Here is a 23,975-nt window from a genome sequence, read left to right as displayed (position 1 = left end):
GAGGCCCTGACTGTCAGAGCCCTTCCCAGAGCCTTGCACTGAGTGGGGATAGAGTGGGGATTTCCCAGCTCTTTGAGCCTCTTACTCCCCAGGCAGAGGCAGTGGCAGCCTTGGGGCTGGATCGCCAGGCTGCTGGTTCGGGAGGGGGGGACTGGGAGAGAGAATCCACGAAGGCGAACTCTCTCGTCGTTGGACCCTGCAGACGCCGGCAGGCCTTGACTACCAACAAGACTAAAGCCAATTGTGTGACATTGCCATAGAGCCCCATCAACTGCAAGTCCCTGCCTGGGTGTGGCGCAGGGGCAGGGCCTGGGGTGCAGAGTCGCCGACCGGGAAGAGGGAGAGAGGAGAAGGAGGAAGAGGTTGACATCTCAAAATCAGGAAAAATCCACAGACTTTGCAGCTTGTTCCACTGTTTGTTGGTTTTTTTTTTTTTTTTTTTTTTTTGTAGTTGTTGTTGTTTGTTCCTTCTATCTTATTGCCTTTATTTCCTCCACCTCAGCCCTTCTATTCTCTGCCCATCTTATGCTTCCCTTTTCTTGAACTACACTACCCATAAGTGTTACATTTTATTTCTCTCCTTCATCCTGACCCTCCTTTGGGGTTATACTCCAGGACACTTAATTCTCACTCTCTCCTCTTTTGTTTTTTTTGCCTTATTTTGTTTTTTTCTCTTCCCTTTTTATTTCTTCCTTCGTTTTTCACTTTTTCTTATTTTTTCCTTTCTATTCGTTTTTTCTTTTCTCGTTTTACTTTCCTCCCATTTAATCCTCAATCACGAACAAATTAGTTAATTTGGGACTCAAGGTTTTTTTTGGCTTTGTTTTTCTTTTTCGGTTTTGTTTTTGTTTTTTTCTGGTTGGTTTGTTTTTGTGGCATTTTGGGTCCTCCCAACCCAGGGTCTCCATTGTATTTGGTCTTTGCTCCACTTAATACAACGTATTTTTACTTATTATTTTTATTTTTTCTTCTTGATTATTCCTTTTTTTGGTCCTTTTTTCTGGTTCCCTCTTGTCCCTCTCATTATATCTCTTGGTTGACCGTCACCCGCAGGCAAATCAACTTATGCTTGTCTAAGATTTTCTTCCCTTTTTTTTTTTTTTTTAATTTATTTATTTTTATTTTTATTTTTTTTGCCCCCTTGAACTCTTCACCGCAAACCAGGCCCTCCAATATAGGCACGATATTTCCCTGAGGAGGGGAGAGGAGGGAAGGAGAACAAAGAAAAAAAAAAGGGGGGAAATAATAAATTATTACTGCTTTTTTTTTTGTGGGGTGTTTTACCCTTTGCTTTTTTTTTTTTTTTTTTTTTTTTTTGTGTTTTTGTTTTTGTTTTTTACTTTTTACTCTTTATTAATTCTAATTAGTGCTATCAACAAGACCACCCGCAGATGCCAATAAGAAAGAGGAAATCGAATATTATGGATACAAAAGAAAGAGAGGTAACACAAATAGATGTGGAAAAATCTATGGAGAAAAGACTTAACATATTGGAAGCCTTGGAGCTAAATGACAGAGAATTTAAAATAGAAATCTTAAAAATACTCAGAGATATACAAGAAAACACGGAAAGGCAATATAGGGAGATCAGAAAACAACTCAATGAACACAAAGAATATATTACCAAGGAAATTGAAACTATAAAAACAAATCAAACAGAAATGAAAAACTCAATTCACGAGCTGAAAAACGAGGTAACAAGCTTAGCTAGCAGAACAACCCAGATTGAAGATAGGATTAGTGAAATAGAAGACAAACAACTTGAGGCACAACAGAGAGAAGAAGAAAGAGACTCAAAAATAATAAAAAACGAGAAAGCCCTACAGGAATTATCTGACTCCATCAGAAAGAATAACATAAGAATAATAGGTATATCAGAGGGAGAAGAGAAAGAAAATGGAATGGAGAATATACTCAAACAAATAATAGACGAGAACTTCCCAAGCCTGTGGAAAGAACTAAAGCCTCAAGTTCAAGAAGCAAACAGAACACCGAGTTTTCTTAACCCCAACAAACCCACTCCAAGGCACATCATAATAAAGATGACACAAACCAGTGACAAAGAAAAAATTCTCAAGGCAGCCAGGGAAAAGAAGAGTACAACATATAAAGGAAGGCCTATTAGATTATCATCAGATTTCTCAGCAGAAACTCTACAAGCTAGAAGAGAGTGGACCCCAATATTTAAGGCCCTGAAAGAGAGGAACTTTCAGCCAAGAATACTATACCCATCAAAGCTATCCTTCAAGTATGAAGGAGATATAAAAACATTCACAAATACAGAAAAGATGAGAGAATTTATCACGAGAAAGCCCCCACTCCAGGAAATACTAAAGGGGGTTTTCCAACCAGATTCAAAGAACAAAAGAAAACAACACCACAAGTAACAGCTCCACCAAGAACACAATAAAACCAAACTTAAACTGTGACAACAAAGGAAAAAAAAAGGGGGGGAGAGAATGGAGATTAACAGTAGCAAAGGACGATGAAGTGCAGAAATACTTATAAGATAGGGTACTACAATGAATATGGTAGGTACCCTTTTCATTACTTAATGGTAACCACCCTTGAAAAAACCACCACAAAAACACATGACTTAAAAAAGGTAGCAACAAAGGAAAGAAGTATGGAACACAAACAAACAGAAACAAATGATAGAAAAACAAAAGAGAAGAATCAAACTAGATACAAAACTAACAGAAAGCAATTTATAAAATGGCAGTAGGGAACCCACAAGTATCAATAATTACACTAAATGTAAATGGATTAAACTTACCAATAAAAAGACACAGAGTAGCAGAATGGATTAAAAAAGAAAATCCAACTATATGCTGCCTACAAGAAACACATCTAAGCAACAAGGATAAAAACAAATTCAAAGTGAAAGGCTGGAAAACAATACTCCAAGCAAACAACACCCAAAAAAAAGCAGGTGTAGCAATACTCATATCTGATAATGCTGACTACAAGACAGAAAAAGTACTCAGAGACAAAAATGGTCACTTCATAATGATTAAGGGGACACTGAATCAAGAAGACATAACAATCCTTAATATATATGCACCAAACCAAGGAGCACCAAAATATATAAGACAGCTACTTATTGACCTTAAAACAAAAACTAACAAAAATACAATCATACTTGGAGACCTCAATACTCCGCTGACGGCTCTAGATCGGTCATCCAAACAGAGAATCAATAAAGATATAGTGGCCTTGAACGAAATACTAGAACACCTGGATATGATAGACATCTACAGGACACTTCATCCCAAAGCGACAGAGTATACATTTTTCTCTAGTGTACATGGAACATTCTCAAGAATTGACCATATGTTGGGCCACAAAGACAATATCAGCAAATTTAGAAAAATTGAAATTGTACCAAGCATATTTTCTGATCATAAAGCCTTGAAACTAGAATTCAACTGCAAAAAAGAGGGGGAAAAACCCACAAAAATGTGGAAACTAAACAACATACTTCTAAAAAATGAATGGGTCAAAGAAGAAATAAGCGCAGAGATCAAAAGATACATACAGACAAATGAAAATGAAAATACGACATATCAGAATCTCTGGGATGCAGCAAAAGCAGTAATAAGAGGAAAGTTCATATCACTTCAGGCCTATATGAACAAACAAGAGAGAGCCGAAGAAACCACTTAACTTCACACCTTAAGGAACTAGAAAAAGAAGAACAAAGACAACCCAAAACCAGCCGAAGAAAGGAGATAATAAAAATCAGAGCAGAAATAAATGAAATAGAGAACAGAAAAACTATAGAAAAAATCAATAAAACAAGGAGCTGGTTCTTTGAAAAGGTCAACAAAATTGACAAACCCTTGGCAAGACTCACCAAGGAAAAAAGGCACAGGACTCAAATAAATAAAATCCAAAATGAAAGAGGAGAGATCACCACAGACATCATAGATATACAAAGAATTATTGTAGAATACTATGAAAAATTATATGCCACCAAATACAACAATCTAGAAGAAATGGATAAATTCCTAGAACAATACAACCTTCCTAGACTGAGTCATGAAGAAGCAGAAAGCCTAAACAGACCAATCAGCAGGGAGGAAATAGAAAAAACTATTAAAAACCTCCCCAAAAATAAAAGTCCAGGCCCAGACGGTTATACTAGTGAATTCTATCAAACATTCAAAGAAGACTTGGTTCCTATTCTACTCAAAGTCTTCCAAAAAATTGAAGAAGAAGCAATACTTCCAAACACATTTTATGAGGCCAACATAACCCTCATACCAAAACCTGGCAAGGATGGCACAAAGAAAGAAAACTACAGACCAATATCTCTAATGAATACAGATGCTAAAATTCTAAACAAAATACTGGCAAACCGAATACAACAACATATTAAAAAAATAATACATCATGATCAAGTGGGATTCATCCCAGAATCTCAAGGATGGTTCAACATACGCAAAACGGTTAACGTAATACACCATATCAACAAAACAAAGAACAAAAACCACATGATCTTATCAATAGATGCAGAAAAGGCTTTTGATAAAATACAACACAATTTTATGTTTAAGACTCTCAACAAAATGGGTATAGAAGGAAAATATCTCAACATGATAAAGGCCATATATGATAAACCATCAGCCAACATCATTTTAAACGGCAAAAAACTGAGGACTTTCTACCTTAAATCAGGAACAAGACAGGGTTGTCCACTCTCTCCACTCTTATTTAACGTGGTGCTAGAAGTTCTGGCCAGAGCAATCAGACAAGACAAAGAAATAAAAGGCATCCATATTGGAAAAGAAGAAGTAAAGGTATCACTTTTTGCTGATGATATGATCCTATACATCGAAAACCCGAAGGACTCCACAAAAAGATTATTAGAAACAATAAACCAATACAGTAAGGTCGCAGGATACAAAATTAACATACAGAAGTCCATAGCCTTTCTCTATGCCAACAATGAAATATTAGAAAACGAACTCAAAAAAATAATCCCCTTCACGATTGCAACAAAAAAAATAAAATACCTAGGAATAAACATAACAAAGAATGTAAAGGACCTATATAATGAAAATTACAAAGCATTGTTAAGGGAAATCGAAAAAGATACAATGAGATGGAAAAATATTCCTTGTTCTTGGATAGGAAGAATAAATATAATCAAAATGGCCATATTACCCAAAGCAATATACAAATTTAATGCAATTCCCATCAAAATTCCTATGAGATTTTTTAAAGAAATGGAACAAAAAATCATCAGATTTATATGGAAGTATAAAAAACCCCGAATAGCCAAAACAATCCTAAGGAAAAAGAATGAAGCTGGGGGCATTACAATACCTGACTTTAAACTATATTATAGGGCCACAATAATCAAAACAGCATGGTATTGGCAGAAAAATAGACACTCAGACCAATGGAACAGAATAGAAAGCCCAGAAATAAAAACACATATATATGGTCAAATAATCTTTGATAAAGGGGCCAACAACACACAATGGAGAAAAGAAAGCCTCTTCAACAAATGGTGTTGGGAAAACTGGAAAGCCACATGCAAAAGAATGAAACTCGACTACAGCCTGTCCCCGTGTACTAAAATTAATTCAAAATGGATCAAAGACCTAAATATAAGACCTGAAACAATAAAGTACATAGAAGAAGACATAGGTACTAAACTCATGGACCTGGGTTTTAAAGAACATTTTATGAACTTGACTCCAATGGCAAGAGAAGTGAAGGCAAAGATAAATGAATGGGACTACATCAGAATAAAAAGTTTTTGCTCAGCAAGAGAAACTGATATAAAAATAAACAGACAGCCAACTAAATGGGAAATGATATTTTCAAACAACAGCTCAGATAAGGGCCTAATTTCCAAAATTTACAAAGAACTCATAAAACTCAACAACAAACAAACAAACAATCCAATAAAAAAATGGGAAGAAGACATGAATAGACACTTCTCCCAGGAAGAGATACAAATGGCCAACAGATATATGAAAAAATGCTCAGCTTCATTAGTTATTAGGGAAATGCAAATCAAAACTACAATGAGATACCACCTCACACCTGTTAGATTAGCTATGATCAACAAGACGGGTAATAGCAAATGTTGGAGAGGCTGTGGAGAAAAAGGAACCCTCATTCACTGTTGGTGGGACTGTAAGGTAGTACAACCATTATGGAGGAAAGTATGGTGGTTCCTCAAAAAACTGCAAATAGAACTACCTTATGACCCAGCAATCCCTCTACTGGGTATATACCCCCAAAACTCAGAAACATTGATACGTGAAGACACATGTAGCCCCATGTTCATTGCAGCACTGTTCACAGTGGCCAAGACATGGAAACAACCAAAAAGCCCTTCAATAGAAGACTGGATAAAGAAGATGTGGCACATATACACTATGGAATACTACTCAGCCATAAGAAACGATGACATCAGATCATTTACAGCAAAATGGTGGGATCTTGATAACATTATAAGGAGTGAAATAAGTAAATCAGAAAAAAACAAGAACTACATGATTCCATACATTGGTGGAACATAAAAATGAGACTAAGAGACATGGACAAGAGTGTGGTGGTTACCAGGGGTGGGGGGAGGGAGGACAGGGGGAGAGTTAGGGGGAGGGGGAGGGGCACAGAGAACTAGATAGAGGGTGGCGAAGGACAATCTGACTTTGGGCGAGGGGTATGCAACATAATTTAATGACAAAATAACCTAGACATGTTTTCTTTGAATATATGTACCCTGATTTATTAATGTCATCCCATTACCATTAATAAAAATTTATTTAAAAAAAAAAAAAAAAAAAATCTCTGGCTAGTTAGAATTCAGAAACTGATTAAATATGCTCAAAGGAATGAATATAGCTAAATAGATTTTCTTAATTCTTAGTTTGACTATAACTTAAAATTTTTTTTTCTCATTGATATTGATGGGGAGGGAAGGAAGAGTGTGAAACTTCAACTCATTGTTTCACTTAGTTGTTCCACTCAGTTGTGCACTCTTGGGTTGCTTCTCCTGCGTGCCCTGACTGAGGGTCGAACCTGCGACCTCTGGTACGCTAGGTCAATGTCTTAGCCACTGAACCACCAGCCAGGGCTGAATATAACTTTTTAAATCTTTTTTTTTTTTTAATTTTTCTTTTATTAATTTTTTAGAGGAAAGAGAGAGTGAGAGCGAGAAGGGGGAGGGAGGAGCAGGAAGCATCAACTCCCATATGTGCCTTGACCAGGCAAGCCCAGGGTTTTGAACCGGCGACCTCAGCGTTCCAGGTCGACGCTTTATCCATTGCGCCACCACAGGTCAGGCTGAATATAACTTTTTAAACTGTAGAAGTAATAGAGAAAGTTTAGAAATAAAATACCAACAGCTTTTTAACATAAACAGGATTTTAATTTGTTTTCCTTCCCTTTATCCCTTCATATCTGTTTATTATAAAAAGATGCAAATATATAATTTCATCTCATCACCTTAATTTTCACTCTAATTAAAAAAATTTTATTATAAAGAATTTCAAAAATTACTGAATTTCAGATTAATATGGGAGATCCCTTCCTCATTGTACTCATTGCTTAGTTTTAGCTATTAGCAGATAATGGCCAATCTTGTTTCATTCATACCTTCACCTACTTTTCATTCTTACTGTCACCTGTTATTTTGAAGGAAATCCTATATAGTCATTTTAGTAGTATAGATTTCCAATAAAATTTTTAAAAAATATAACTATAGTATAACCATAATGATCAAATTAAAGGGTAATTTATACTTCCTCAAAAATATCTATATCATTTTCTTAAACAGTGTTCTGTTATTTATTATTTTTGTTGGTTCCATTTGTTTCTTCTGGCAGTTACACAAAGCATTGAGGGTAAGATCTTTATGCTTATAACTCTTACACTCCGTTTTAAGAGATTTAAAGAATCTCTGGAACAGAAGGTCAGTTGCTTTAGTGATCAAATAAGAGTATGAGAGCCACTTTACCATGCTTACTAGCAGTAAATATGATAGTTTAGTAAACTTTGCCCTTCAGAGGCAAATAATACTTGTTTTGATTAGGAGAAAAATTCTGATGGGACAGAAACATTTTTTTAAACATATATTTATAGCCCTGGTGGGTTGGCTCAGTGGTAGAGTGTTGGCCCAGCATGTGGATGCCCCAGGTTTGATTCCTGCTCAGGATACACAAGAGAAAAGTCCATCTGCTTCTCTACCCCTCTCCTTCTTGCTTCTCTCTCTCTCTCTCTCTTCCCCCTTCTCCTCCTGCAGCCATAGCTTGATTGGAGCGAGTTGGCCCAGGTCCTGAGGAGGGCTCCATGGCTTCTACCTCAGGCACTAAGAGCTTGGTTGCTGAGCTACGGAGCAGTGCTCCAGATGGGCAGAGCATCGCCCCCTAGTGGGCTTGGTGGGTGAATCCCTATCAGAGCGCATGCAGGAGTCTGTCTCTCTGCTTCCAATCCTCTCACTGAATTAAAAAAAAATATATCTATCTATATATATTTACTAGTTAACTTACTCTCTTTAGTGAATTTCCTATATGTTATTTGCATATTTGTTCTAAACATTTTTGTGGGTCGAGGAGTCTTGCCTTTTTATTAACATTATATGTGAGAAATGTAATGTACAGAAAAGTACATAAAACATATACATACAGTCTAATAAATAACACTGAAGCCAAAACCTGTATAACCACCACTCAGATTGAAAACTAAACATTGCAGTAACCCCAGAAAGCTTCCTGCCTCATGCATTTTGTCTCAGTCAAAACTCTTCTTTTCCTACCCCCCAGAGACGAGCACTATCCTGCTTTTTATGGAAATATATATATATATATATATATATATATATATATTTTGCTCTATGAAAGTGAAGACTGCATCATTAAGCAATCTAGTTTAGTAAATTTTTTTTGTATTTGAAATTATATAATTGAAATCATTGTATCAGAATCTTAGTTTTGTTTGTGAATAAATAGATTGTGATAAGGGGGAAATCTAGAACCTTAAGAAAGAAGTTTTGCTAGATTTGAGACAGCATCACTCAAAGACAGTAGTGGCGCCTGACCAAGCGGTGGCATAGTGGATAAAGCGTCGGACTGGGATGCGGGGGACCCAGGTTCGAGACCCCGACGTTGCCAGCTTGAGCGCAGGCTCATCTGGTTTGAGCAAAAGCTCACCAGCTTGGACCCAAGGTTGCTGGCTCGAGCAAGGGGTTACTCGGTCTGCTGAAGGCCTGCGGTCAAGGCACAGATGAGAAAGCAATCAGTGAACAACTAAGGTGTCACAATGCGCAAGGAAAAACTAATGATTGATGCTTCTCATCTCTCCGTTTCTGTCCATCCCTCTCTCTGATTCTCTTTCTGTCTCTGTAAAAAAAAAGAAAGAAAGACAGTAGTGGCCACTGGCAGCTTAGTGTGGGGGTAGTTTTCAGTCTTCTTAAGGTATTGGAAGGTATTCTGAAGGAATGAGGATAATCAGGGCTCAGAAGAAAGAGCTACCCTGGATGAAATGATGGAGTGGGGTTGGAAGTGGTGGCCTTTAGCTAATTATTTGGACTCAATTTTAGATTCTGCAATTGCCTCATCGTAGACTTCATTCTTCTCAGGACAGAACTGTTGAGGTCTGACAGCATCTGGTGGTTAGGGAATAGCATTAACTAATTAGGAGGATATACATCTAGAGCAGCGGTTCTCAACCTGTGGGTTGCGACCCCAGTGGGGTCACCTAAAGCCATCGGAAAACACATAATGCATATCAGGTATTTACATTCCGAATCATAACTGTAGCAAAATTACAGTTATGAAGTAGCCACCAAAATTATTTTTTGGTTTGGGGTCACCGCAACATGAGGAACTGTATTGTGGGGTCACGGCATTAGAAAGGTTGAGAACCACTGCTCTAGAGCATTCTTCATTGACATTAAAGCCTCTTTTCTTTGAGTAGACTAAGAAGAAATTTAATGGTGAGGATGATCTTGAAAGGTCTCTGTCCAAATGGTGGTGGGAGGGGATCAGCTCTGCCCATACCCCTTAATAGAGTCAGCTGGTTGAAACCCAAATGGCTGTGAACTCTTTGGCTGTGAATATTAATGGACTCCAGAGCAGGTTTACCTCACAGCCATTTATTTTTCCTCTGGTACTATTTTAAAAAATATTGCAACTGATCTCCCTATTGAGAGAGCTTCTAGTCATATTGCCTTCTTCTTCACCATTTAATCTCTGCTTAGGATCTAGTTGTTATTTCTTTGCCAAAGAACTTGTATTGTTTTCCTATTTATTGCTTAACCATAGGATAAAGTCCAGTTTCTTAGCTGGGGGAAGAAAAAGATTTTTTTTGTGTATCTTTCCGAAGTGAGAAGCATGGGGGGGGGGGGGGGGCAGACAGACTCCCGCATGCACCTGACCGGGATCCACCCAGCATACCCACCAGGGGGTGATGCTTGGCCCCTCTGGGGCATTGCTCCATTACAGTCAGAGCCATTCTAGTGCCTGAGGTGGAGGCCATGGAGCTGTTCTCAGCGCCCGGGCCAACTTTGCTCCAGTGGAGCCTTGGCTTCGGGACGGGAAGAGAGAAATAGAGAGAAAGGAGAGGGGGAAGGGTGGAGAAGCAGATGGGTGCTTCTCCTGTGTGCCCTGGCCAGGAATCTACTGCTGAGCCAACCAGCCAGGGCCAAGAAAAAGATGTTTTTAAGAACACTTCCCTGGAATGTCTTAAGAGTCAGTGTTTTAAAAAATAAAAGTTCAGACTATATAGAAAATATGTACAGTCAAATGAAATATGGTAAAATAATTTATTTTAGCCTCTGAATACTTCTGTTCTTTAACTTCTCAGTTAATTGAGTCCTTTGAGGTCAGAACCAAATTCCAGATTTTAAAAATGACCTCACAGTTTCAAGAATGCTAGGAACTGAGCTGAAATTCTTCTGGGTGCTTTTCAGATGCCTCTTCTCACCCTTAACCCTTTCTTTTAGGAAAAGCTTTGTCTTACGGAGTGATGTTTGCTCCCATTTATCTTTTATAGCTCCTGAGTATTGGTGTTCCATTGCTTACTTTGAAATGGATGTTCAAGTAGGAGAGACATTTAAGGTTCCTTCAAGCTGTCCTATCGTTACTGTTGATGGATATGTGGATCCTTCCGGAGGAGATCGCTTTTGCTTGGGTCAACTCTCCAATGTCCACAGGACGGAAGCCATTGAGAGAGCAAGGTATGGATTATATAGGCTTTTAAAAAGTTGAACACAGTACATTGTTTTTTATTCAAAGTTATGTTTCTCAATGTAGATTTTATAAGTGTTGGAAATAGGAAAAAAGAATAAAGGTCATCTTGAAAATTTAGAATCAGTAAGCATTCCGCTTGAATTGTAGATGTTTGTTATTTTTAAAATATGATAAAAGACAGTCTTTTATAAAATTAATTTTTTTAGTTATATACAGTTGGTATATAATCTTATATTGGTTATATTATGCAGCTTTAGGTGTACAGTATAGTAATTTGATATATTTATACCATACAGAGTGATCACCCCCACTAATTCATCTGTCATTATGTAAACTTATCACAATATTATTAACTAAATTCTCCTTCCTCTTTTCGCCCATCTCCACCTTCCCTTCTGGTAACCATCCTTTTGGTCTCTGTTTCTATGGGTCTGTTTTTGTTCTGTTTGTTTTTAGATTCCACATATAAGTGAAACCAGATGGTATTTGTCTTTCTCTGCCTGACTTATTTCACTTAGAATAATACCCTTGTCTCAGATGGCAAGAATTTAATATTTTTTATTACTGTACAGTATTCCATTACATATATACCACATTTTTAAGATTTGTGGGGGGTAAGTGATGTTTCTATGTTTTGAATAGTAACGACCTTTTGGAATCCAATTTGGAAACTAATTTTTATTTTTGCTTATATTATTTCTGCACATCTATATATTCTGAACAATATAAAATGAAGACATGTTTCGCCTGACCAGGCGGTGGTGCAGTTGATAGAGTGTCGGACTGGGATGCAGAAGACCCAGGTTCGAGACCCCAAGGTCGCCAGCTTGAGCGTGGGCTCATCTGGTTTGAGCAAAGCTCACCAGCTTGGACCCAAGGTCGCTGGCTTGAGCAGGGGGTTGCTCGGTCTGCTGTAGCCCCATGGTCAAGGCACATGAGAAAGCAACCAGTGAACAACTAAGGTGTTGCAACGAAAAACTAATGATTGATGCTTCTCATCTCTCTTCGTTTCTATCTGTCCCTATCTATTCCTCTCTCTGATTCTCTCTCTCTGTTTTTGATAAAAAACAGTAAAACAAAAACAAACAAAAAAAATGAAGACATGTTTCTGCAAGTGTTATTTATAATGAAAAACAATAAAAGGAAAATGGTTAAGTAAATTTTGATAAACTTATTTTTTTAAGTAATTAAAATGTTAATAAATAGTTTATATAATCAAATGTAAATGTATGAGGTGAACTGTTATAGGAAAAAATACATAATTTTAGGTGCTATGTAATCTCAACTCAATAAAATGTGTGTGTGTGTAAATACATAATCTTGACTTTATCACTAGCTGTGTATCTTTGGCAAATTACCTACTCTCTAAGCCAGTGCTGTCTAATAGAATTTTCTGTTATGATAAAATGGTTTATATTTGTGTTGTCCAGTATAGTAGCTACTATGCACATGTAGCTGTTGAGCACTTAAAATATGGTCATGTGATTAACTGAATTTTAAAATTATTTTAAATTTAAATAGCCACTTGTAGCTAGTGGCTTTCAATTTGGACAGTGTGGCTATAAGCCTTAGTTTTGTCATTTATAAAATTAGATTAATAATATTTAGCTCATTGAATTGTGAGGGTTCAGTGAGAATTTATGTTAAATGTTCCTGAAACATAGTATTATATATATGCTCGACATTATTATATATGAATAAACTATTAAAAAAAAGAAGGAAATATATGCAAAAATGTTAACAGTGGCTATCTTTTGATTATGGTGTTATATAAAGTCCTTTATTCTTCATTTTTTAATATTGGATATGCTGTATAATCTGAACTAATATTTTTTAAAATACTTATTAAAATAAAATGTAATTTTGTTTCTCTTCCTAAGGTTGCACATAGGCAAAGGTGTGCAGCTGGAATGTAAAGGTGAAGGTGATGTTTGGGTCAGGTGCCTTAGTGACCATGCAGTCTTTGTACAGAGTTACTACTTAGACAGAGAAGCTGGGCGTGCACCTGGAGATGCTGTTCATAAGATCTACCCAAGTGCATATATAAAGGTTAGTGGAAGTTTTACTTACATATTTTAGACTAGGGGCCCTGGTCGGCCGGCTCAGTGGATAGAGCGTCCACCGGCATATGGACATTATCCCAGGTTTGATCCTCGGTCAGGGCACACAGGAGAAGTAACTATCTACTCCTCTCTCCCTCCCTCTCTTTCATTCTTCCCCTCCTGCAGCCAGTGACTCAGTTGGTTTGCACATCAGCCCCGGGACTGAGAATAGCTAATTGGTCTGAGCACTTCAACTTTAGGTGCTAAAAATAGCTCTGTTGATTCGAGCATCGGCCTAAGACAAGGGTTGCTTGGTAGACCCCAGTTGGGGTGCATGCAGGAGTCTGTCTCACTACCTCCCTTCCACTCACTTAAAAAAAATATAGACTTGGAAAGCTCTGTTGTGTAAAGACTTGAGATGGAGGTGGAAGGAGTAGAATAATGTTTTTTTATGTATTAAATCTCAGGAATTATATTTTTAAAACATTTTTTGGGGGGCAGTTATTTATGAACTGCTTAACTCATTCTAAACAGTAAATATAGCAGAAACAAAATAAGTAATATTTATGGACAATTTACTATATACTATGCCAAGTTTACAACAACCTCATGGAAAAAAGCATGCATTTTTCAGTTTTATAGATTAGAAAGTTGAGGTTCCAGAGAGGTTAATAGAGAGCCCATATAATTAGCAGATATTAGTGATAGTATTCAAAGTTAAGCTTTTATTGTTTTATATGTTTTTATTTAGTGAGAGGAGAAGAGGCAGAGAGACAGACTCTTGCAGGTGCCCCAATTGAGATCCACCTGGCAAGCCCACTAGGGGATGATTCTCTGCCCGAGCTCTATCGCTCAGCAATCGAGCTCTTCTTAGTGCCTGGGGCAGAGGCCATGGAGCCATTCTCTCAGTTCCTGCGTCTAGCTTGCTCCGGTGGAGCCATGGCTGCAGGAAGTGGCGGGGGGAGAGAGAAGCAAGGGGGGTGGGTGGAGCAGGAGATGGGTGCTTCTTCTGTGTGCCCTGACTAGGAATCAGACCCAGGACATCCACACATTGGCTGACACTACCACTGAGCCAACTGGCCAGGGCCCAAACTAGTTTAATAAAATCCAATTCCCTGTCACTGGGATTCATTAAGATTTTATATTTGCTTGATCTGTCCTTGTTTTTGTTTCTTTTTTTTTAATTGAGTGTAAATGCATTTTCTCTGTTTCTTAAGTACCGTATTTCCCCATGTATAAAAGTATGCATCTTAAAAATGCAGATGTTTTCTTATATAGTGACAGTGCCATTTACTGCTCCTCCAAATAGCGAGAATGATAAAGAAGTTGGCCATATGACCAATGTCATCAATTCAGCCTAAAGAAAACGTGCAGCAATTTGTTATAAAAGGGTAGGGTTGATTTCTTAACTGTTTATTTTACCCAAATGGGTTGTGTTTTTCATGGACAGTAACTCTGCCTCACCCTGAGTTAGATAAAGGATACAGGAGCAGGTGGCAACCATAGCTCTCTTGATGGTGAACTGTACCTCTTATCCACCTTTCCTAACTACCAGTTACAGTATACATAAAAACTTTAATTTTATAATTTATTCTTTCTGAGAGTTGAATGAAGCTGTAAGGTGTTTTTTTTTTTCCTTAAGTGAGAAGCAGGGAGGCAGAGAGACAGACCACTGTATGTGTCCTGACCGGGATCCACTTGGCAAGCCCCTTATGGGGCAATGCTCTGCTCAACTAGGGTCATTGCTCAGCAACCAAGCTATTTTAGTGCCTGAGGCAAGGCCATGGAGCCATCTTCAGCACCTAGGGCCAACTTACTCTAATTGAGCTGTGGCTGCAGGAGGGAGAGAGAGAGAGAGAGAGAGAGAGAAGGGGAGGGGGAAGTGTGGAGAAGCAAACAATCGCTTCTCCCTGTGTGCCCTGACTGGGAATTGAACCTGGGACATCCACACGTCAGGCTGACTCTCTACCACTGAGCCAACTGGCCAGGGCCTGAAGCTATAAGTTTTAAATAAATTGTGCAGTGATTTTTTTTTTTGATGTGTAGAATCTTTTCTGATGGACTCACAGTTTTGAACCTATACTGTTTTTTTTAAGGTCTTTGATTTGCGTCAGTGTCATCGTCAGATGCAGCAGCAGGCAGCTACGGCACAAGCAGCGGCAGCTGCCCAGGCAGCAGCTGTGGCTGGAAACATCCCTGGCCCAGGATCAGTAGGTGGAATAGCTCCAGCTATCAGTAAGTATGCTTTTGTTTTGTGCTGGTGGTGTCTCTTTAAGTGTAATATGTAGTTGGTGTTTTATCTTGATTCACTCACTTGGTTAGTTACTTTAAGCAATAATAGAAATTAAAGTTCTCTTTACTGGGATAATAACATTTTTTAATTTGTAATGTGTTTTTGTTTGTTTTTTTATATTTGCCCTTTATCTGGTACCCTGTTTTCATTCTGTTTGTGTCAAAAAGGGAGTATGGGGTAAAAAAGAAAAGGGGTTATTATTATATTATTGGTCATTTTCCCATTTTTTGTTGATGGTTTTTAAATAGCTGCCTCACCAACCAGGGTGGGTTGTTATCACTGACATGCTTGGCTTTATTCTTGAAGGAAGGAGATTTCAATTTCAGAATTAGGAACCTCCAATTTTTTTTTAAGTATGCTAAGCATGGAGAGAAAACTAAGTGAGGGTGGTATTTTGATAACTTGTAGACTTTTTTTTAATTTTAGGGTAAAATTGAACTGTGTGCCAGGTTTCACACTGATGGGGAATTTTTTACTGCAGAGTTAAACTCCTGACTATAGACTTTTATGATGGAAACACGTGGCACCCATCTTCCACGTCTGAAGGCATAACTAGTGATTCATTCAACCCCTGTTCTTAACCTCTTCAGTGTGGTAAGCAAATCACACTGGCCAAGAAAACTGCAGTGGCCCTGCAGGTTTCTCTACAGTACATGCAAATCCCTCCCTTTAGTGTCATTGTAGCATTGATGAGTGCAGATTGACTAGGACTGTATGTTCTAACTGGAAAACTAGGTGCAGAGTCTCCATTGTGATTAATGTTCAGGAGTTTACAAATTGGAGGTAGATAAGGGATATTCATTTAGAGAATTTTAAAAAAATTGGCATCTAAATCATTAATTTGCTAGTTTTGATGTTATAAACATGCTTTTACTAAAGAATCCAGATATATTATTAAATTTCTCATTCTCATCTTCTGCCCTCATTGAGTTATTGCATATTTCCTGTTACATTGTGAAATTGAGAGACATTGGGGTCATCCACAAACTTTTAATGGAGTCAGGACTGTTAGTCATGTCTTACTCTGAAATAGGTTGTTTAGACAGACAGGAAAGTTCTTAGAACTATTCTGTGGACATGCACTGCCTTTTACAAACAAATTATTTCTTATCTCTTTACTTCCACTTCTAAGGAGAAAAATTAGTGGGGTGTTGGTAGATTGTAGTAATTTACTTTATAATTGGTGGTAGCTAAATGACCCTTATGGAATGGAAATTGTCTTAGCCAAAAGTATTCAGTCCTTGATGAAGTCTAGATCTGTGCTTGCTTCTTGGCACTTTGACAGAGAATTATGTGCTGGCGAGAGTGAAGCCAAGAAAGCTGGTTACTTTATTAATGTAAGATGTAGGGAGAATGGGAAGAGATCACCTGTCCCCTGATGTCTTTCACATCTTCTCTGTTAGGTTTGTCTGCTGCTGCTGGAATTGGTGTTGATGACCTTCGTCGCTTATGCATACTCAGGATGAGTTTTGTGAAAGGCTGGGGACCGGATTACCCAAGACAGAGCATCAAGGAAACACCGTGCTGGATAGAGATTCACTTACACCGGGCCCTCCAGCTCCTAGATGAAGTGCTTCACACCATGCCTATTGCCGACCCACAGCCTTTAGACTGAAGTCTATTCCTGTTGGGCTGTAACATTCATTGTCAGGATGGTGGACTACAAAATACAATCCTGTTTATAATCTGAAGATATATTTCACTTTTGTTCTGCTTTATCTTTTCATAAAGGGTTAAAAAAAATACATTTGCTGCCTTGCTCCTAGCAGACAGAAACTGGATTAAAACAATTTCTTTTTCCTATTTAGAACTTTTCAGGCATGGCTCAGAGCTTGAAGATCAGGAAAAACACATTTGTATTAAATCTTCATCAGTTACGTTTGAAGGAGTCATTCCAATGCTGGAAAATTTAGCCCTTTAAAATGTCTTAGACCCTTTTCTATGCAGAACATCAGTATGTGTGTTATTTTACAGAATAAATTCAATTGCTGATTTTAAAGGCAGAGAAGTTCTCAAAGTTAATTCACCTATGTTATTTTGTGTGTGAGTTGTTACTGTTAAGCATACTTTTACTCCAAATTATTGTGCCATGTGGGTGAGTTAATTTTACCAAGAACAACTTTACTCTGTGTTTAAAAAATAAGATAGTGATGTATTATAATTTTTTATCCAAAATAACTTTGCAAGTTAAACTAGTGAAGATGATTTCAATTCAGACTGTCTTGCAACTTCAATTTTATTTTCACCAAGGCAAAACACTAATCTCTGTGTATACTGAGAATTCCTTAAAATTATCAAAGAAATATAAAATTACACTTGTTATCCCTATTGGATAACTATTTATCGAGTAGTGTAACTTTTGCCCTGTTAAATGGTAGATAGATTCTTCAATAGTTCTAGGCACAGAAGCCTAGGGGAAGAATTTACTAAGAAGTCTAGAAAAGAAATTTCTTTCCTTCATTAATTCATAGGGAAATCTTGTATTTTTAAAAACACTAAAAGCAATGTCACTCCACCTAATATCTCACTGCTCTGCAAAGGTGGCAGTGCTTAAACTTAATGATGAGTATTTTGGAACTGCTAAATTCTATGTTAAATACTGTGCAGAATAATGGAAACATTATAGTTCATACTAGGTAGTTTGGATATTTTTGTACTTGATTTGATGTGTGACTTTTTTTTTTATATACTCTTTAAATCATGTATGTTATGACATTGTTTAAAATTCAGTTTTTGTATCTTGGGGCAAGACTGCAAACTTTTTATACCTTTTGGTTGTTCTAAGCCCTTTGCCATCAATGATCATATCAATTGGCAGTGACTTTGTATAGAGAATTTAAGTAGAAAAGTTGCAAATGTATTGACTGTACCACAGACACAATATGTATGCTTTTTACTTAGCTAGTAGCATAAATAAAACCAAATCTCAACATACAAAGTTAAATTCTAGGTTTGATTTTTAAGTTTTTTCTTTTGTACTTTTAAGTCCAACCTCAGTGGCAGGACACCTTCTGGTAAATGACAGGCAACAGCCAGTACTGCAGCTTTGGTCTCCCCTCGCTCTACTCGGACTTCCTGTGGACATTATGTATCAAGGGTAGAGTTGGTTCCTTTATGAACCTTTTTTCACTGTAGCAAAAATAGGCCTGATTGTCCACAAGATAAATAAATTGTCTACAGGATAAGTAGTGTGAAATAAAATCAAGGATTAAGTTTCAGATGCTTTTACTCTGCTTGGAGGGCCTTTTTAAGCATAAGATTCTAAGGTGTGCTACAAGTTTGAGAAGCACTTAGCATGACAGTCCTTCTGTCACCTTAGATGAACAAGTCTTCTGCTTCCTTGCTTAGTTCTTCTTATGACCACCCTGGAAACCCCAGTTTGCTTATTGCTGTGATTTAAACATAGATCTTGATCTAAGCTACATGGCTTTTGTTTTTAAAATAACTACCAACTCATTTTTACTCTTGAATACTTATAAATACTTTTGTTAAAGACCTCATTTCAATCTGTAAAAGTTTGGTGATTTAGGTTTTATTGGTAGATTTTTAAAGAGATATCTTTATTCTGTAGAAATTATTGACTTTAGGTTCATTTTACTGTGAATAAAGAGTAGGTATGGGGGAGAGAGTTTTAGAATGACAGATTTTTAAAATCCAGATTATTTGATTAGAACCATAAGCATGCTATGATATAATCTATTGCCTCCTTTTATACTTTAAGATTTCCATGTTTAATGAAACATGAAATCTGGGTAATCGTTCGGGGAAAATATGTGGAAAATATTTGCTAAGAAGTCTGTCTGCGATACTAAGCTGTTGCTTTCTGCTCGGAGCCATAAAAGTACATAGAAGTACTTATAGTTATCAATTGCTTTAGATTTGTACCTAGGTGCAGTCACATACTTTTGAGAAAGCATCTAGTATGTCATGATCAGTTGTTTCTGAGAGCTTGTTTGTGAAATGTTTCCACTTCTTAAATGTAGTCATCTTTAATGAGTAAGACTGAAGAATCACTAGGTTTAAAATTTTACAGCGACTTGAAGGGTACAGTAGTCTCTGCAGGTCTCAGAGTGTGATGATTGTGAGGATTCGGTTCTGGGTGAGTTGTCTCAGCTAGTTCCTGTCTTTGACTTGCAGTGTAGAGTTTTGGTGAAAGCTAAGTGGGAGATGAACCAAGTGTACTCTCTGAAATCCAGCTGAGGCCCATTCCTCATTTGTCCAGTGCCTTTCAGTGCGTTAGCAAAGGGAATCAATCCTTCAGGGTGTGGTCTTTATTTCACAGGTGGGCTGTAGTCTATCTCTCCTTTAAAAGGATTCATCATTTGGTGTGCAGAGATAATGACAATAAGTCACTGCCATATAACCTTGCTTTTCCAGAAGCATGGTTCATTTGTATTGACTTGAACCACTAACTAGGTTGCCTGTCCCATTCCTTCTGTAAACATTGTGGGTTTACAGGTTGGGTGGCCTGGCTTAAGGATAATTGTACTTGACACATCTAAGTAAATTGAACACATTTAGGTATGTTAAAAATCCATTTTTATGGGGAAAGGTGTGGAGTAAAGGGAGGTAATTGTAATAGGAATTTTGAAGACAAAATATAATGTCCTGTCTTCCAGATGATAGTTTATTTTAAAAGTTCATTGCAGTTATCTTTTTTGATTGTGCTCATGTGGAGAAGAAGTTTTTCATTTTCCCAAGGTGCTCCTTCACCATCGATGGAGGCTAGAGAATACAAGGTGAACTATTTCTGTTCCTGGTTTGGTGGTCACTGGTTAATAGGTGTTACTCATTGGCTATTATGCAAAATCATATCAGGTCAGACCCTTTTTGAGAGTGTTTTGGAAGAAGCAATTTTATTTTGAGTAGGGCAGTCCTTTATGTTCGTAGTCTTTATAGTTTGTTCCCATTATCATTGTCATTTACTGGCATTTTACTTAATGATAGCAATTGGGAAAATGGTAAATTTAGGTCACTGAGGTAAGTGTGTATATGAAAGCAACTACCTGTGAAGTCAGTTAACGACTCTTGTAGATGGGACTTGGCCAAGGCCAGCAGATAACAGACGGAAGAAATGCATTCTTTTTCCTTCTGAAGGCAGAACCCATCATCTTGCAGACAACTATCTAAATAATCGCCGAATCCTCCTTTGCAGGATTATAAAAAGTAGGTTATGAGAATCTTTCGTGTGAGCTTATTTTTTTGTTTGTTTGTTTTTGACAGCTAGATAATTTTAAGATATATCAGGGAGGATGTGAAGAGTTAGTGGCCTTATTCATCGCAGCATCCTCTGGCCCAGACTGGTCCTGAGCACTTGTCCCCGTGTTACCAGGTGGTGTTTATCTTGCATCGCTCTGGATTGGAGTTTTTCACATAATCCAGACTGGCCTTATTTAAGCAGTAAAACTTTTCTATTTTATTTTAGCCATTTCTTTGATGGAGATATTTAATATGTATGTCAGAGGACATACTGGATCTGTTTCTTTTTGTGCCAAGCTCTTCCTCGGCTGCAGAGGCGAGGACTGTCTGCCTTTACTAAGTGGTTGCAGACTGCTGTGGTTTTGAGTGTTTCATTTTTTTAACCCCTCCCCACCCAGTCTGCTCCCTTTCTGACACTGATTACTTCCTGCGTATTGTTAGTGTGCCTCCCCTTACTTGCTCTTCTTCCCTTTCTGATTCATTTTTTCCAGCTGCTTGGGCAAGGAAATCAGATAACCAAACTTACTAATACTTTCTTTGAATACAAGGGCAAACCGGCACAGGACCCAAGAAACTTTCTGTCATGTATTGAAAGGGACTTCAGTGCTTTGGCATTTGACTGCTTAGTGCTTCCTGATTCTTGGCTCAGTTTCAAGTAGTTGAGGTAGAGAAAAGTGAGTCATATTCATATTTTCCCTCTTTGCAAGATTTTGAAAGGTTTCATTGCATCCACTTGAGTGCTGCTCACATACAAATTGGGGTTAGGATTACTAAATTAGTATTGATAGCCAGCGGCGTAGGGGACACCAGCACCAACAACCCTGTAGACAGGATTGTTTTCGCTGTGTTTTGGTGTCCCCATTGAGCCCTATGTCCCGGCCTTCCTCCTCTACAAGGGTTTTTGACCTACAGGTGCCTTTATGAGAATTGAGGTCTTGATGTCCTACCCCAAGGAGTAGCTAAAGTAATTGCTGATGTTTTCAGGGATTTTAACATCAGACCTGAGTGAATGAATGAATGAACTTTTTTTTTTTTTAAGACTATAGTAAGGACTAAGGAGAACACTGGTGAAGACAATCATTTATCTATTGATGGGGACGGTTTTCACAGTTTATTTAAGATGCTTTCTCAGCAGGTCTCGGAGCCAGTGCTTGTTCAACCTGAAACCACTGGCCCCAGACTAGGATCAGACAGTTGAACTCTCTAGTTTGTGCTCTGCTACTAATTTGATGTATGACCTTGGGCAAGTCATACCTTCTCTGGGCCTCAGTTGCCTCATCTGTAAAATGAGGGAGTTGGACTAGATGAGTTCTTCCAGCTCTGAAATTTAAGTGACCTTGCCTACCTTACAGCAGTTTTTGATTTCTTCCTTACCTTTGCTCTGCTGTTTGAGGGGACTTTTTTTTTTTTTAACATTCCCACGTTCTTCAAATGAAAGTAGGCATGAGATTTTATTACTATTCTCCTATGGACAAGAAGTTACATAGTATGTCCTTAAGATGTAAATTCAACCAAAGGCCTAGCACCACCTTAGGGGCTGCAATAAATACTTTTAAAAAATGAAAGGGGAAAAGCCTTCCTTTTATTTCCCCATCAACTCGACTGAGGGTTAGTGAGAGTTTTTTGAATCATGACATTCTAATTTTGGGGTTGGTATGTGAGTGACCCACGCCCTTAAGTGCTGTGTGCTGATAATTTCTTTTCTGCCCCACTAAAAGGAATTGAAAACTTATGTAAATGCCTACTGATAGTAGAGATCATTATTTTGGATCTTTGGTTTCTTAACTCCTCTGCTCAAAACGGGGAAATTACTTTGAACTGTGTTAAAATGGTTTGTACAACTCAAGAAACATATAGTGGATGATGATTCACTTTATTCTTGGCTCTTTTAGTCCATTTTGATTAGAAGACTTTTGGCTGGAACATTCCTTTCAGAGTTTTTTTCCAGCCTATCCTTGGATGAGTGTAACTAATGAACTTGGCTTTTGCAGGCTCCTTGAGAGCCATTCTTGGGGTTGGGTTGCGGGTAGGGGGTTGGGGAGTCCTGGTAGAGGCCAGCTCTGGTAGCTGGGGAGGAAGGGATGGAACCAGCTGCTGTTGCTATGGTTGCTTGTCATTGATAGAAGGACTCATGGGCTTGGGATAGTTAAAAGGCTAAACATGGAGTTGGCAAACTTTCTCCAGGTATTGGGTTCTGGCCAATGCCTCACACGTGATTTAAGGGAAACGTGAACGTTTGTTGATAAAAATTTGGTGGGCTGCAGAAGCATTTGGAGGAAGCGACTGGGGGTTGGGACAGATTTGGCCGTGGTATTTCCCAACTCTGTCTCCTCCCCTGAACTCAGAGGAATGCAGCTATGCTAAAACTCAGAGAAGAGCCACACTAAGCTTCTGCTTTTGGGAAAACTGGTCAGCTAAAGTTCTCGTAGTTCCTTTGTGGCTTTCTGTATACATTTTCCTGGTTGAAGTCTGTGGCTAAAAAATCTTTTCCTGAGAACTCTGTAACAAAGTATGTTTTTGATTAAAAGAGAAAGCCAATTAAATCATTACGTGCTCATTCTTTTTCTTAAGCTTACGGATGTTTTGGATCTGGAAGGGGTTCCTAATCACTTTGAGAATTCTCAAACTTGAGGACATTTCCCTTCATTGTTCTGTGACCACTGAAATGGGAAATACGGCATTTGAAAATAGGACCGTGGAAGAACAGTCCCGATTCTTTCTCATTTTGTGGAGTCACGGTTGGAGGAGATGTAGGTGCTAGGGGATTGTGAGAACCAAGATGCTAATGGAGAGACAGAAATTGGAAATTGGAAACCCTGTCATTGCCCATCTAAGGATTAAGGAAAGTTAATTACCCCTAGCTGCCTCCTGTGTGAAATGGGGGCCAGCGTGGAGAGCTGTGTGTCAGGTAAGGTAATTCTACGGCAGTGGCTTATAAAAAGCATGACCAAATTAATACCTTATTTCTAATCTTGCTTGCATGAGTTCCAGAGATGTTTATGAGGCCTTGAGACTTGTTCTCACCTAAAGGTTACAGTATTTTTAGGCTAGAAGTTGAAGAGGGTAGTAGATGGGCATTCTGTTGGTGAAAAAAAGCATTGCTTTGTGGAGCACTTCAGGAAACAGGGCAGTTGTATGTATTCTTACATGTATTCTCTCTCTGCCCTCTGCTTTTGACCCTTGATTCTTTGTGCTTTATTCCATCTCTTGTTTTATCACCATTCCCAC

At 38.0% G+C, this 23,975-nt stretch overlaps 1 protein-coding gene across 3 annotated transcripts in view; it reads left to right on the top strand.

Moving 5' to 3' along the window:
• SMAD4 (SMAD family member 4) overlaps positions 1 to 23,294 on the top strand; it is a 65,421-nt gene extending 42,127 nt beyond the window's left edge. For 2 of the 3 annotated variants that reach the window (XM_066353430.1, XM_066353431.1), the window contains exons 9-12: positions 11,017 to 11,200; positions 13,094 to 13,262; positions 15,352 to 15,490; positions 16,952 to 23,294. In XM_066353430.1, coding sequence (XP_066209527.1) covers positions 11,017 to 11,200; positions 13,094 to 13,262; positions 15,352 to 15,490; positions 16,952 to 17,163 — 704 coding nt within the window. In that variant the 3' untranslated portion in view covers positions 17,164 to 23,294. Of the gene's footprint in view, positions 1 to 11,016; positions 11,201 to 13,093; positions 13,263 to 15,351; positions 15,491 to 16,029; positions 16,160 to 16,951 lie in introns of those variants that run through there. The other variant, XM_066353433.1, reaches the window with a different exon arrangement.
• Positions 23,295 to 23,975: the final 681 nt, after the last annotated feature.

Source organism: Saccopteryx leptura, chromosome 11 (assembly GCF_036850995.1).
Source record: "Saccopteryx leptura isolate mSacLep1 chromosome 11, mSacLep1_pri_phased_curated, whole genome shotgun sequence".
NCBI lineage: Eukaryota > Metazoa > Chordata > Mammalia > Chiroptera > Emballonuridae > Saccopteryx > Saccopteryx leptura.
The sequence above is the reverse complement of the archived record's forward strand: the minus strand, read 5'-3'. Positions and strand labels throughout refer to the sequence as shown.